Below are 17268 nucleotides of genomic sequence, written 5' to 3' on the forward strand. Positions count from 1 at the left end.
ATCTTGGGGACAGAGTGGCAGCATATCTCGGGGGGGGGGGGGGGGTACATCTTCGGGACAGAGTGGCAGTATATCTCGGGGGGGCAGAAACCTTTTTCATTAAAAAAGCACCTAACTTTTAGGGTGCGGCCTATATGCGGGTGCGGCCTATATACGAGCCAATACGGTACTTAAAGAAGTCAAGTTTACATTAGCTGTGAACCTATTGTTCAGGATCGCTGTGGCAGTGTTACGAACAGGGTCCATACAGACGACTGTAATGACCCAGAACACCCAAAAATGGTCTTCAGGAGTTATTGCGCAGTAGCGGAGTCGGACAAGGCCTGGTGCAAGGTAACCACACTCCCCTGTGCGTGCAGCACCTAGGGTTGTGCAGCCATATACCAGGGCCCTAACATAGCAGCAGATGTTGTCCAGAATGATATCCTGCAGGCACCCTGCAGCAGACATGAGACATGGTACAACAGAGAAATGAGCAGGATGCTGCAGGCTGGGAATAGGGAAGCTAAGCAGAGTAACAGCAGAAACATAGCAAGCAAGGGGGACAGAACAAGGAACAGGGAGACCGAGCAAGAAACATAGCCAGACAAGATATACACGGTACAGAACACAACAAAGGACAGGGAACAAGGCAAGGAACATAGGATGGAGTGAGGAGCCGAGATCCTCAGACGCTTCTCCTTTAAGCAAGGATAGGATATCATATACTGAGACATGGGGAGAAGAGAGAGGAACCAAGAGCCTCAGATGATTCAGGGAAAAGAGGGCAAAGGTACATAAAAGACTGACACACGGAAATACAGGATTAGCCCAGGACTATATGATAACAATTGGAGATTCAGTTACATCTTATGGCCATAGGATGCTTAGCCCACCACTATGCCAAAGTACTCCAATGTATGGTGGGCCCTAGCACTAAACCTGCCTGCCGAATTATTAATAAACTGAAACTAAACATTGACTCTAAACACAAGAAGGACATATCTTTACACTGCAGACTGAGACAAGCATAACAAATGGGTGGAGCACACCTTATAAATGAAACAGAGCTGAAGATAAGAGCCGAACTGGAATCAAAGAATCAGAAGTACAGGACAGAGCATAAGGAAATCCAAGAATGGATTACAGCAAAGGGGGAACTGTAGTGAGACAGGGGAACTGTAGTGAACTAGAAAGAAGCAGCTCTGCAGCCTGAATGGGGCCTGACAGGCAACTTATACTAAATCTCTAGTAGACTTTTCATCTGTGACAGTCGGAAATAGGGTGCCACATTAGGGTCCATATGCACTTAATCCACCATATAAGAGGTCAGTAGTGAGAACACTTGGCTGTGTAATACAAACAGGGGGGAGGGTACTTGTTTTAAGCATTTGTGAATGTTCAGTGATTCTGTGTATACTGTGAGTCAGATGTGCTCTGGGGTGTAGACTACGTCTCATCCCTCCATTCATTGAATTTCCAACTTTAACCAGTTTATTTATTGCCTGTTACATACCAGTCTTGGCTGGGGTGGGGGGAAGGGTTTACAATGTGCTAAAGCTATTACCCTGAGTTGAAGAAGGTCAGTGTAATTAGAAGGTTTTTAAATATGATGTGGCATCATCTTGACATAATATTATGAGCAAGGCTGAGATTTAAATCTCATTGGTAGAGAGATGAGTCATTGTCCATTACGCTGAAGGCTAGCTTAATTTCCTCTGAAGACCTGCCTGCTGATTCTAGACATCTAATACGGTTCTGTAATAAGTGCTCTAATGTCTTGTGTTTGTAGATTACTTTCAAAAGACACTGGACACCGTGGACCTGTTCCCTAGTTTACACAGTTTGCAATCTGAAAAATGTAAAATGCTTTAATTGTATACAGATACCAAAATTATAGTTAAGGAAATGTTCTTTGATGTACCCCCACTATCTATATGTCACGTTTCATATGTTTTAAAGATATGTAGTATATCTCTTCCACTTGAAGGATCCGGAAGACCATGTTTGGGACTAATTGTACATCAGTCTTAGTGCCACTGCTCTGTGTATAAAACCAAAATGACGATGCCCAGGAACCCTCATATGGAAGGCTACCAAAGCTGCCCTCTTTTGGCAGAGTGGCTTTGTGCGGGATGGGACTAGCTGTACTTGGAGGCAGGGCTAGCCACATATTCAGTCTTATGTGGGAAGGGAGTAGATGAAACTGGGCATGGACAACCACTTGCTCCCTGCCCAGAGAGAGAGAGAGAGAGTAAAATTTAAAATTACTCAGACACCCAGGAAAGTAGCACTTTACTCGAAGATTCCAGGTCAAATGTGGAAAGTTCTTACGCATAAAAATTACTTATGCAGTGATCTCTGTTCATCGATTACATTTTCATTTGTAATAAATTAATTGATAAGGCTGCAAGGTCTGAACTGAACTATATTTTCTCTTCTCGCTTTGAAGAACACCTTTCAATAAACCTGCTAGCTGCATGGGCTTCTTAACATTTAGAAACACCACCAGCTAATGCAACAGGATTCCCGTTGCATTACCAAACATTTATATAACTTTTTCTTAATGTAATACTAGTTCAGTGTTACTGGACATTTTTTTTTGTTTTCTTTTCCGTGTTCTTGTGTTAGTCCCTTATTTTAAATATATCATTTATCTCATTCCCTCTCCTAAATAACAGCACTTGACAGTGCTGCAGCCTTAACCTGATCAGTTTGTTTTCCTAGACCCATATACTATGGCTAACGAGTGACTTGGGATGTTTTCTGTTTTGACTCAATATTGATTAAGACTTGTTAAAAGGGTGATTTTTATTCCAAAAAGTAAACTGATGGGCAAATTAAAAAGTGTTACTACTGCGACATATTTAGAATTGAGAGGGCACATCAGAAATGTATTCAATGTACCAAATAATTGGTAACCAGTTATGTAACATTACATTTGCTTCTTTCTTTCTTGGTGTGCCCTTTCTCTTCTAGACATTTAGCTGTGAGCACTGTTTTTTTTATTAATAATAATAGATAGATAGATAGATGAAAATCTCCGTTCTGTTCCTTACAAAGATATTTTTCGTATTTTTTCTCCATTGTTCTTATATCACTATATAGAACCCACGCTATGTGAATAGCCCTCAAAGACAATAAACAACAGATTAGGTGATTTTTTTCAGCACCTACTGAATAGAAGGCTACATTTTATTATTTGTGTTATGAGCTAGTCCCCGCAGTTACATACATACATATAGATAGATATAGATATATGTAAAACTCTCACGCATTGCCTTGAAGATTGTACATTGAAAAGAGTTGGTGCTCACGAGTAATGTCAGAAAAATAAAAGGAAAGGCTTTGTAGTGGATGAACATGGTTTTTCTTTGTAGGAGAGTTTCTTTGAATATACCAATGATTGAAAAAAGGAGTATGTATTATACCGCGTAAAATTATCTTTTTGAAGACCAAAGGACTGCAATGTTTTTTACATGTAAGTAACGTACTTGGTGATGTTTTGATACTTCTATTTGTTCACATGGCTGATATAATATATATATATATTGTTTCCCCAAAATGGGTTATTAAACGAAGAATGGAGTGATATCTTTTATTGGACTAACATGGAAAAAGATGTAGACTCACATAGGTTTTCGAGACCTCAGATGTCTCTTCTTCAGATGGTGGTGTGCCACAGAACAGACACACACGTATATGGATATTATGATATTTATCAGATGAGTACTTAAGGCACAAGCATTGTCACTCACCATCCAAATCTGGGAGAGGGGTCACCAAGATTTATATCATTATAGTGCTTAAGTAATAACAGTTGAATTTGAGTCATATTTATTGTGATATCTAAATTGTTTGTTCTAAATGTATGACTTAACTGTAAATATTAGTAACTGTATGTTCTTACACATGGTGCACGTATTCCTATTGTCAATTTAGTTTAATTGAAATTGTACAATTTCTGATACGATTGTTACAGTAAATGGGTTTTTATAGCCCTGATGTGTTTGTTTACTTTTCAAAACTTGCAAGGGCAATTGTCACGGACTGGGTCCAAACAGATGACTGAAAGGACCCAGCGCACCCAAAGATTGTGTGCAGGAGTCACAGTGCAGTAGTGGAGTTAGACAGGGCCTGGTTGCAGGGCGACCACACTCACCCAGGTGTTGAGCACCTAGGGTTGTGCAGCCAAACACCAGCATCAGCACCCTGATATAGCAGCAGATGAAGTCCAGAATGAAACGAAGTGATATCCTGCAGGCACCCTGGAGCAGGCATGAAGCAGATCACTAGAATCACGTGCAGGATGCTGCAGGCTGGGAGTATGGAAGCTAAGCAAAGGGTATAGCAGAAACATAACAAGCAAGGGAGAGGGAGACCAGGCACGAAACATAACCAGACAAGACATACATGTTACAGGGCACAACAAAGGACAGGGAACAAGGCAAGGAACACAGGGGAAGGAGTGAGGAGCCGGAATCCTCGGACGCTTCTCCTTTAAGCAAGGATAGGCCATATTGACTAGGACAAAGGGAGAGGAGAGAGGAACAAGAATCCTCAGATGATACAAGGAAGAAGGGCAAAGGTACATAAGAGACAAACAAACATGAATACAGGAACTAGCCTAGAACTATATGATAACAATTGGAGATTCCGTCACATCATATGGCCCATAGTATGCTTAGCCCACCACTACGCCAAAGTACTCCAATGACGGTGGGTTCTAACGCTAATCCCTGCTGACAGTGGTACGAAACAAACCAAACATGTAATCAAAACACATAGCACTGAGACATACCTTAGACTGCAGACTGAGACAAACAGAACACACGGGTGGGGGAACACCTTATAAAGGAAACAGAGCTGAAGCAAAGAGCTGAAGCAGAAGCAAGGAATGGAAGATCAGAACAGAGCAAAAGGAAATCCAGGAATGGATCGAAGCAAAACAGGGAAACTGAAGCAAGACAGATATGCAGCTCCGCAGCCTGGGCAGAACGTGACAGCAATGGGCTGAAAAGAAACAATAGGAAAATTAGTAGTACAATTTGACATATAACATAATATGAGCCCATTTTTCTAAATCATTTGTATGATTCAGTGTACAAGGTGTATGTAACTTTTCTATGGGTAACACCTTATAGAAGGTTTGTGTAAATTTAAGACCGTGGTAAATATTCACTATATGACCAAAAGTATGTGGACAGATTATTGAGAGGTGTTTCAGCCACACTCATTGCTAGCAGGTGTAGAAAATCAAGCATGGGTAAACATTGGTAGAAGAATGGGTCATACTGAAAAGCTGAAGTCCTCAATGGTACTGTGATAGGATGCCACCTTGGCAACGTGCCCGTTTGGGAATTTTGTGTGGCCTACTAGATCTGTATATTTCTTTGCACCAGTTTGGAGAAACCTTCCTTACTTTAAAAAGAAGTCCTCCTTTACATTTGTAAATTCAGAGGCGGGCTGGCCTGTGGGGTAAGTTGGGCTTTAAAGACCTGTCTGACTTGAAGTCGGGAATTTGGCAGGGTCAAGTTGCCCGCTGTGATACTGCCACTGCTTGCATGTGCAAGTAGCTAGAAGGAACACTCCAGCACTCCATAATGTTTTTTTTTTATTTTAAAATTACTTAAAGAATGCAAGTAGTTTTTGGTTATTTATCTTGAATTTGTGTCACCTGGAACAGTAAGTGTGTCATCTGGCACAAAACTTTGAATACAAGGCAAGCAAGTGACGGAGCAGAGGGGAGCAGCCTGAGTATCTCTGTCTATTAAAGTTTAATCTATCATTGCTGACAGAGAATTATCAGAGTTGTTGTTTGTAAACAACCTAAACATGACAGTTCTCGTAAGGGTGCAAATTCAGGTTGCAAAGCTGGTAAGAATGTTGGGCAAGGGATGAGAATCTGGGTCTTGACAACTTCTTGGCCGAGGCACATAGCAGCATGCTAACAATAACAGCATGTAAGTGCCAGAAATGTCAGCCTAGAATACCTACATATACATGAAAGACCAGAGAGATCAAGGCAGATGTTTCCCCAGTCTTTCTTTTTGCTTCAGGATCACTAGCACAACCTCTCACAGTGGCACCATACAGCGACATCAACATTTACCAGAGAGATACATGCTTAGGAACACTTAAACATGAGAAGGAACAAAGCCTTTAACAAGGGATGCAGTCTATAAAAACATGGGGAAAATCACACTAGTAACATAACGCCAGTACGTCCATTAAAAGCACAAAACTTTATTGGTCTTCACACATCCATAAGAACAGGACAAAGATTCAGCATCTTACGCGTTTCGCCCATATTGGCTTAATCATATCTGCTCAGTTGCTTTTTTCTTTGATTTGGTGCCAGAGGGGAAACCGGAAATCGGTGGCAAAAAGAGTAAAAATTTACCTTTCAGACAGAGCTGGCCCTTACATGGTGGGTCCATGGCACACAGGTTCCACTTTTACAGGGTCAGCAATTTGCATTTGCATGTGTGTGTCTGGATATGTTAGCTTGGTGACTGTGTGTGTCTGGGTATGTTAGCGTGGTGACTGTGTGTGTGTCTGGGTATGTTAGTGTGGTGACGATATGTCCCTGCATTCAAAGTAAGCACTGTTTTTTAATATTAGAAGTCCAAATCATAGCCCTATGTAGTCAATATTATACAAATCCGCATAATACCGGTAAATCCTGGTCCCCTGCCTATTCACATTGAATGTGACAAATGTGGCATACCATGTGCTGCCAGATCTCATCATGAACAATTAAAATTTCTCATTGTCTGCGGATCTGCAGTTATCAACTGTTTCTCTGTGTGCTATTTTGTGGGCTAAATTAGAGCAACTTTAGTAGGCAGTCGTTTAGGGTGCTAATATATAGCATCTTCCAAAACATTTTGTTGAAGGCTAAAAAAACAATTACTGATGTCTTTTACAAGCTGTTAAACCATTTTTGTTTGTCATCCTCTAGATTGTATGCTTGCAAGCAGGGCCATAATTATTTATTGGTTTGTCTTAATCTGTCAATCCTAGTTTTGACATGCTAATTGAATGTTTGTATTGTAAGAAGTGCTGTATATTATGTTGCCGCTATAGAAATAAAAGATATAATAATAATAATAATAATGTAGCTTTTCAATGTGTGATAAGCTGTATAGATCGCAAGCGATCAAACTTTAGCAACAAAAAGAATGTATTTTTTATGTTCCCCAATCCACATCCATTTTTAAATATATTAGATGGTGTAGAGCCTTTACTTATGTTTTGATTTTATACTTAGATAAGATTAGATAGATTTATAGGAGATGAATGAGATAATTGAAAAGATTTATTTATTAGAAGACACTCACATCTATTTTAGATTCCTTTAATTGCCTATTAATAGCAACAGAGGAGGTCTTCGGAACCTTGTCCAATTGTGCTCCTAAGTAGAGGCTTTTCTTTTTCTTATTAACAGTGTCGTTTTGTAAATTGGTTAATTCTTTGGTTGCCTGGATACGTAATTGGTTAATGAGTGTGGCTACATGGCTGTCAAATGAGACTTAGATTAGGAGATCAATCTTCTGTTTAAGGGCAGTAGGAATATGTTCTACAAATGATTTTCTGTAGACTCTTGGTGGACGCTGGTCATCTTCAAGTTAACAATTACAGGCTCACTGTATCTACATTACAAACAAATGTTCATTTTATTCAATTGTCTCTGCTCAGTTCTAAGAGCATTTACCTCCTCGTACTTTTATGAAATCCAGCATTACTTTTATGAATTCAAGAACAAAGTGTGATCTCTGAATATTTAGAATTCCTCAAAAGACATAAAAATGTTTTTCCTCCATGTTGACTAACGTCCGAGTAGTAGTTTTCATATCTTTTTTTGTAGATGCATTTATGTGTTCTGATGCCCTCTGGTTATATATTATTAAGCTAATATTGTAAATACATGATTCTTAGTGATAACATTTAACTTATATTTCCTATTTTTTGTAGGTGAAGCAGATTATGGAAGAAGCTGTTACAAGGAAGTTTGTACATGAAGATAGTAGCCACATAATTGCTCTGTGTGGTAAGTAGACTTGAATAGTAGTTTTAGTAATCATGACATGATGGAAGGATGCAGCACAATTTCAACCAGGTTCGACCACCTTTGTCAGTAATCCCAGGAATGTCTGATTGAATGAAAACACTACTTTGTCAAGTGACCCTCTTAATGTCCAGGGTTTGCCATTAAGGCAAAGTAAGAAGATGTGTTTATCACTTACATGTGTCTATCTTACCCCTATGTATATTGATGTACAGCTACAAAGTTAGGAAAATGGTTGGGGTTAGTCAGGGATTAAGAACCCAGAATTTGTTTAAACAAATAATGTTATCCCTGGTGACCTACCACATGCTAGTTTTAGTGCCTAGCTAAATAATCAACAACCTTTTACAGTGGTGTATTTAGATTTTGTGCTGCTCTAGGCCCGACTAAACTCACAAGCTCCCTGATCTCCACCTTCTCCTCTTTGAGTTCCACCTCTTCTTTGTGCTCAAACTATTTAACAGTGCCATCTTTGTCCCCTTACAGCCTAACAGTGCCATCTTTGTCCCCATACAGCTTAACAGTGACACCTTTGTGCCCAAATAACTTAACAGTGCCATTGTTGTGCCCAATCAGCTTGTCTCTGATATCTTTAGTTAGCCAATAAATGGTATCATTTTAACTATACTTTTCTCCTGTTTTCTCAACAAAACCTTTTTATCATCTTTGCCCTAGAAAGTTTAACAGTGTAATCGTTATGCCCAAATAGCTTGTCCCTGGCATCTTTGTCCCAAAACAGCTTAACAATGCCATGTTTGTGCTCAGAAATCTTAATAGTGGCATCTTTGTGCCCAAACAGCTTGTCTCTGACATATTTGTCCCCAATCAGCTTAGCAAAACCATATCTGTCCCAAAACAGTGCCATATCTGTCCCAAAAGAGCTTAACAGTGCCCTATTTGTGCCCAAACAACTTAACAGTGCCATCTTTATGCCCAAACAGGGCTCTGTCATCCTTGTCTCCAAACAGTTTCCTTAAACCGCTTCCCTGTACCATCTTTGTCCCCGTCGGCTTGTCTCTGCTAAACAGTGCAGCTTAACAGTGCCAATCATGCTCACACACTTATACATACATATACATACATTCTCACATACAAACACTTATACACCCTAACGTACATATAGTCATACATGCATACTCCCTCCCTTTCCCTCTCCCTCATCCACTCATTCACCCTGCTACCTCAAGCACATCTTTGCTTCTGGCTGTGAGCCAGGACCTTACGTTACATGACCCTGCTACGTTGGCGGGGGAGGGCGGTGATCCGCCTTGGGTGACATTTATCAGGGGATCCCACATTAGCACACAGGGACAAGCTGCTCCGGGCCAGTCCAAAATTGTTCATAAATGGCTGGTCATGTTTGCCAATGTGGCTTCTCCCCCTAGGAGGCATAGGGCAGACTACCACTTTACGCAATTGCCCTTTAACAGCTGGTAAAGTGTAAATTATGCATGTCTAGCATCTCTCTATTTCTGGCCCTCTACTTTTCACATCCATGTCAAAAAGCATTGCCACTAACTTAATTTGCCATATTACCCATTGTTTACATTTGCTTTTAGATTGTAAACTGTCAGGAGTAGGGCCCTCCTCATCTTCAGTCTTAGGGTGTCATTGTTAGCCTAGCCTTACTGTGCAGTACATAGTATACATGTTGTATATAGATACAATATAACATTGCATACTTCTAACAGAAAAAAATACCAGTTTGGACGAATAAAAAATATGATTTTAATAAAGTATCTTCTATACCACCTTCTGTACAAATACAATTTTGTAAGCCACTATGGTGCTTACGTTATAAGCACTTTCTTTACTTTTTGATTGTATTAATATATTTTTTTAGGATGGTTGGAAAGCACTTCAAACGAGGGTGGGTTTTGGCTGGAATACTTTGGGTAGCTTTCCATGGTGCTGAAAATGTCAAATTTTTTGCTGAAAACTCCTACATGGTATAATGAAAAAGCTCAGTGTACATCATCCTTTGCAGATGTATCCTTTGTGCTTTGCATGCCTTGTTCTAAATTGTTATTATTATAACCTTTTATTTACATAATACCAACAATTTACACTGAGAAACTAGAACAGACAGACTGATACATTAGGGAGATGGTCCTCCCTGTGAGCTTACAATCTAAATACAGCGTACTATAGAAGATTAAGCTTATGTTACCACAACTAACGCTCATCTGATTTCCCATAAACTATATAAAAGTACATGAGAACATTGTTGAGGTTTCTCCCTTAACTTCTAAAGATGACATATTTATAGCACTGACTTCTGTGGAAAAAAATATGCATGTCAGTTTTCATAATATCCTAGTTTATTGATACAAATTAGTTACTTTTTTTAAGTGGTTTATGCTCCGCAAGAGAAGATCAAAATGAACAGACAATAAGGGGATCAGGCTAAGTGTCATATTTTGTGTATAGTGCCTGATTTTACTATTAAATTCCACAGAACTATCACAAAGTGATCACACTCTGTGTGTGTTAAACCCACGTCTGGTGTTTATTGCCAAAAACCTCTATTTTGGTTTCATCTGACCATAGAACCCAATCCCATCTCAAGTCCCAGTAGTGTCTGGCAAACTGAAGACAGTTGAGTTTGTTTTTTGAGAGGCTTTTTTCTTGAAACCAAACAACTTGTGATGTAGGTGAGGTCGGATTGTAGTTTTGGAGACTTTCTGACATCAAGACACAATTAACTTCTGCAGTTCTCCAGCTGTGATTCTCTGAGATTTCTTGGCACTCGAACCATCTTCTTCATAGTGTGTTGAGACAATATAGACTCATGTCCTCTTCCAGGTTGATTCATAACATTTTCAGTTGACTGTAACTTTCTAATTATTGCCCTGACGGTGGAAATGGGCATCTTCAATGCTTTTGCTATTTCCTCATAGCCACTTCCTATTTTGTGAAGTTCAACAACCTTTTGCTGCACATCAGTTATTTTCCTTGGTATTACCCATTGTGATGATTGATTAAGGGGATTTGTTACCTAATATTTATACCGCTGTGAAACAGGAAGTCATGGTTAAACAATTTCCTGTTCCTAGTCACCCAGGTGTACTAAAAATGTAAAATATCACTGGGAATATACTTATACTATATTCTTCTCATATGAATTCTTAGGGGTGCCAATAATTGTGACACATATATATTTAACTTTTTTTTTTTTTTTTTTACAAACCTGTGTTGTGTTTTCAAGTGTTTAATATCCATGAGAGTAGTTTTGTGTATTATTTGAAGAAAAGATCAAAGGGTTAAATAAAGGACATTTTTTCAGAGCCTTCTTTGCTCATGTTTACCAATTGTGCCAATATTTGTGGAGGGCATTGTACTTTGTCTACATTATTTGTTGCTAAGGGGAGTATCTTGACATTTTCAAATAATAAGTAATACAGTCTACTTGAAGACTAATATGCCTCTTTTCCCTTTGGCGTTAAAGGAATAAAGTCATAATATTTGGGTTGGTTTGCTTTGCGTCAGAGAACACAGGAGTGATTTCTATGCTATTTTCAGGAGTCTTCGCTATTATAAAGCAAGGTCGCAGGGTGAACAGGATTCCTGAGTCAGAGTGACGGGAATGGACTCCATGCATACATAGATTTTTTTTCCCTTTGATCTCTTCCGCTTGTTAATCTCTTTTTTTTCTTTCCTCATTAACGTGACTAAAGCATTGCTTTTAGCAGCAGAGTACACAGTGTACCTGCATCTTAGTGTTGAGAACAAGGTCTAATCAGCATACTATGAGCACGAAATGGCACTTTGTACGTGAATAAAAAAGGCTAACAGACTAAAATTGGAAACATTTTTATGAGTCTGACATTTTACCAGTAAAAGACCTTACTCTGTCAACTGATATAGTACAGTTTAAGATGATCGCCAATGTAGTGCCTATTTCTTATCTCATTTAAACATCTGAATGGTGATATAAAAATCATCTTGGTAATGGTAAAACTATAGGGTATTATCCATATCAAAAACACAGTAAGCCACAACAAGCTAAATTGTTTCTGACGACTTTTTAGGATGATTGGGTTTAGCCTTTGGGTCATAGGCTTAGATGTAACATAAGGAAGTTTTACTTTACTGAGAGGGTGATAGATAAATTAAAAACCCTTGCAGCAGATGTAGTAGAGGTTAATCCAGTAAAGGATTTTAAACATGTGTGGGACAGGCATAAAGCACTGTACAGTGCTACGGAATATGATGGTGCTATATAAATATATAATCAGATTGTTCAACAAGGTTCAAAAAAATATTTATTATAGTACTGTACTGTAAACTTTGTTATCTGTGATGGAATTTGGATGGCTTCATTCTTTATACAAACTAAACTGTTATTCTTAAACCAAATCGTCAGCAAAGCAGTTTTACTCACCGAAAAAACAAAAATCATAAACTAGAGGAAGTTTAAAGAAACTAATTTAGTTATGCTTCAAAGTATGATGTGACCTTTAGACCTTTCGTTACCAGCCACAACAGCTGGAGCTGAGCTGCAGCCATCTTTCTCCCTTCCAGCGGAAGTGCTATATGGTTAACTGTACATACAAAAGTTTAGTTAAAGACCAAAGCCTTGAGTTTCCCATAAAATGCAATAACTTGCCCTGCAGAAAAAACAAAGCTGCAGTCATAGAACAAGTAACGCAAATAAGAAAAAAAAGGAAAAGTAATATCAGATCACTGCCTTTAGGCAGAAATTAGTTCATGGAGCAGGCAGCTTAATATGGCCGCTTGTACCATGGCAATCTAGTATGAAATCAGCTGGCTAGCATGATTCCTTGTTCAGGAACTAGTTGCTGTGACATAACCTGTTCCTTTCCAACCCTTGATATAAAAAAGTTAAATAATAAAAACATAGACATACTAAATTTATTTGGATAAACGTCTATTTTCCTATGGCAAAACTACCGTATGAAAATTGTCCGAGCCTCCCACAGGGAAAAAAATCTTCTGCACACACAGCAATCATAGAGTTAAATTAAATGCCGGGGGTGTTGTAGATTATATACCTGTCTATTTTGCTTGTTGCCCCTGAAACTGCTTTTGTGTTAAGTGGCCTGTTATATCAATGGCTTGAATCTGCAGTGTAAACAAGGCTATGAAGCTATGGTAACTGGCTGAATCTTACTTTAAAGGGAAAAGATCACCTAAGCGCAGTTCTTTACTCCTAAAGATCAATAATGCGTTTTAAGTAATAAAGTATTAATCAACCCTGTTTGTTATAATCACCTAGTAGATACAGAAATAAAAAAATAAGGTATTGTTTCTTTATTTTCAAAAATGTTTAAAACATTTTAATGATGGTGAATAGCAAGTTGTTTGCTTTCTCTGTAATCATTACCTAGATTGTATTTGAGCTGCCGTTTGCATTACACGGTAATTACCTTCCAGGCCCTTAAATGCTCTGGTGTTTCCTTTATATTTATCCCAAGAATCCCTGACATCGGTTTTGTAGATTTGCTTTGTTTTGCAGTATTTACTGAAAATGTATTATACATTTTATTCATCTTTAATATAGTGCACTCAGTGAAGATCCTCTGCTTTGCTATTTGTTTATTTGTAATATTGAATTCTTGGAAATAAATAAAGCAGGTGAAGTAGTTTACTATTGTGGTAAATTAATTATTGTATAATGGATTGGCAGCATTTCTAATATGTTGTGTGTATGAATAATAATCAGCTTCATTAAGAAGACTGTGGTGTGTAGAAAATACTTTCTACTTTTTTTCTAGTGATATCTAGAGGTACAGAAACCATATTGCACTGGATAAGACACGTAAAGAGAAAATTATTTAAATACTCCATAGGCATGTTGGTCTAGAACCTTTGCAGCTGGAGAACACTACAAAAGAAGACAGTCCTAGAATAGATCTAAATTTAATAGTTACTCTTTTCCAAGGACAAAATTAATAGATCGCTTTGTTCTGAGGAGTATTGGCGAGATAAGAGTTGTGAAATATGCGATCGTATAATATTATACGTAGTCTTGTGCTAGTTCTACCTATATATTTCTACAAACATATAGAGTATAAACAGCAGTATAGAGTATTAAAAATCCACCTTATATGAATACATTTGGAGCATGCATCATAGCTTCCTGTTCTCATGATTATTTCTCTCCATTAAAGTTTTTTTCTGCCCTGTTGTTGATTTCTTCAAGCAGCCTTTATAATGGCGGGGTGAAGAAAAGGAAGAGAACCTTAAGAGAGGAAATTGATTAGATAAAGCTGGTCCTGCCCCAGGCTGCCACTGATCTCAACTTCCATGATGAAATTAAATATTCTCAAAACATTTGTGCTGATAAGCTAACATAAAGCACAAATTATAAGTAGTATCAGTACATTTCTCCTGTTCGTCCTCTTCTGTGTCCTCACGTACATGGCAGAAAGTACTTCCATATACATATTGCAAGTTCAAGACGGAACTGGATCTCAGTTTCAGAGGTCATGCAATTTCCTCTGACCACCAGTTGCTGTGAAAAAAAGGATTTATGCTTCCTGATGGTGAAGATAGCTGTGCAGTTTTGGTATTAGGAACGACAAGCCATTGTCGAGAATATATTATGCTAATTATATTGTAGAAAAGAAGAATGAGATATGCCTACAGGTTTAAAAGATCAAAATCTGTCTTCTCAGCTGTGTTGATTAAAAAAAGCCCGGTGGCATGTCTGAGCCTCCTGCTTGTTTTGTCTGTTTGTGTACACGTTCTCAGCTGCAGCCTGCGCTCTTAGTCATGGCAGTCCTCCATAATATTGAGAAACCAGCGGGGTTCTGAGGGTTACGCATGATGCTTTCTGGATAACATGGAGGATAATTTTGAGCCCTGTTAGTAAATAAAACACCATTACTTTTTCAAGCAATCGGAGCCTGTATAAAAAAAATAAGAAAGTCTTTAAGGATAAAGCTGTATTAGTTACTTGCTGTTTCAGTTATGCCATTTGCAACATGTAAGGCTGATGTAATTGATTCTTATATTCTGGCATGCGCTCGGTTGAGTTGTTCTCAAAACTTCTACCCTTCAGTGATCTCAGCGATTGGGGTCCATCCCAACTGTTAAGGTGAGTCCAGACATGGACTTCTTTGCTGACTTGTTCCTAGAGGAATACCAACCATGCTCAACTGATTAGCATGTGTTTACGCTACTCCAGCCGAGGCTTGACATTACGCATAGTGATCTTCGGCTTTTGTAGAACTGCTAGACGAGGGAAACCCTTTTCATGAAGCCCCATCGTGAGCGATGGTAAAGAGGACAGGTGATTTTTATGTACTACATGCATCAGCATTTGGCAGCCCCATTTGGCATTTGGCAGTATTGAGTTGAGTTGTTTCAGACAAACCCATTGTGAACAGGAGTATAAAATCAAGCACATAGGCAGTCATCTCCATAGACAAACATTGACTGTATAATGGGTGGTACTAAATCATGACTTCTAGTTCTTGGTATGCATCTTTATTTGAATTTGCTTTCCTCTTGGACTTGACTTGAGTTTTCATTGAGTTCAGCTACTAAGCCAAGTATGTCTTTGTTAAAAGTATGGTAGCCAGGTGAGCTGACAAAGTACACTCATAAGTTGCTATAATTACATTTTCACTATTTTTAGAGACAAAAATAGATTTATCTTTAGTTTTTCAGCATTTTTCTTATATATTTGACATTTCAATTGTACCTCAAATATCCAGATGAGTTTAACCGTTTTGTGCAGTAAAGACATGATAAAATAGTTAACCTTACATATGTTTGCATCTTCTTCTTGTCACTAAAGTAAAAACTGAAAATTGTTTTAATGAAAAGTGGATACAATGGATTTTTTTTTTATGGTCGATGTGTTTTATTTGCTTCTACTTCATGAAGGGGTAGACGTCTTGCTTTCACTAGTGACAGGAGCTAATTCCATTGAAAGGTATCTTCTATTTGGATTATTTAATTATTCATGAATTAGCATAGTCTTCTAAATTGATTTGAAAATGTTGACGCAAACCAAAAGCTGACACAAATTGACTCAGTTTGCAATGGTAAATTACTGCCATGGTTCTTAAAAAGTGTGAATATATTAGTTAATCAAGCATGAGCTGTCCACGAATTCTGGTGCATTAGTATTAAAATTATTATGAGAACATTCAACACATTTATAACTGGACAAAATCATTTTTTTAATTGACGTAAATTGGAAAAACTGAGCTAAACTGAATATTCTTGTGGGTTACTATAGGGGTGAGTGCACCAAAAGGTTAAACAAGCTGGTTAACTTAATCTTCATACCCTAATAATGCCATGTTATTAATTAAAGGATTTGTTGTACTGTGTGTTAGATCTTTGTCATTAAGGCTGAACTCCTGATCCAGGGCTCATAATATAATGTGATTTCGGATTTAATTACCTCCTCTGCCTGGAGCCTGTGCTGAATTGTTTATTTTGTTTATATGTTACCTCCATTCTTCATCTGGTCTGTAAAACTCAAATATTAGCCTGTCGACTAGGTGTTATTGTTATAAAGAACTAGATAGACAGATTTCTTTCGTTCTCCATGCTCTGATAATTCCTGGTTTTATATTTTTTGTTATAATGTATTTATCTTTTGCTGATTTGCTGTTTTTAATCAACCCGTCATCAAATGGGTTTTGCTGCTCCAAAGGTGTAAGCCTTATTTTGGAAATATAGTGTGTGTGTGTGTGTGTGTGTGTGTGTATATATTGAGCATTTATGAAGAAAGAAATCAAATTGTTGAGACCAATTAGCAAAAGAACCCATTAGAGGAAACCACTAGAGTAATGTGCAAACACACTCTAACAAATCTGAATTTAGGTGCATGATATCATTTCTCCCAAACCGAGACATAACCTTACAACCTATAATTGTATTCCTGCGACATATAACAAAGCAACTAATGCAAACTGTGAACAAAGGTAAGGAAGAGAAGGCACCTAAATAGCCCTTCAGACAGGTACTGTGCTGTGTTTATGACCCTACTGAAGTAGCCCCACCAGAAGAGTTATAAAAAGTGTAATGTATAAAAAAAAAGTGCAGTACATCACAGCGGTATAACACTTAAAGCGATGTATTGCTGTTATGCACTGAGGACTTCTGGGACTGTGTGCTAAGTGTTACTGGACTATATATTTAATATATTTAACCCTTTGTGCGCTAGGGATCGGGGCACATTTTTCCTCTTTTGGGAGGCTGGGCCAATTTTCATAGATTTGCTATAGGTAGCA

At 38.2% G+C, this 17268-nt stretch overlaps 1 protein-coding gene across 1 annotated transcript in view; it reads left to right on the forward strand.

Moving 5' to 3' along the window:
* The first annotated feature begins 3590 nt into the window (after positions 1-3590).
* LOC149289658 (small G protein signaling modulator 2-like) overlaps positions 3591-17268 on the forward strand; it is an 86636-nt gene continuing 72958 nt past the window's right edge. Inside the window, exons 1-2 of the mRNA XM_089490294.1 lie at positions 3591-3602; positions 7957-8032. Coding sequence (XP_089346420.1) covers positions 3591-3602; positions 7957-8032 — 88 coding nt within the window. The remainder of the gene's footprint in view (positions 3603-7956; positions 8033-17268) is intronic.

The sequence above is a fragment of the Sceloporus occidentalis genome, unplaced genomic scaffold (assembly GCF_023333645.1).
Source record: "Sceloporus occidentalis isolate IW3139 unplaced genomic scaffold, rSceOcc1.0.p SCAF_43, whole genome shotgun sequence".
NCBI lineage: Eukaryota > Metazoa > Chordata > Lepidosauria > Squamata > Phrynosomatidae > Sceloporus > Sceloporus occidentalis.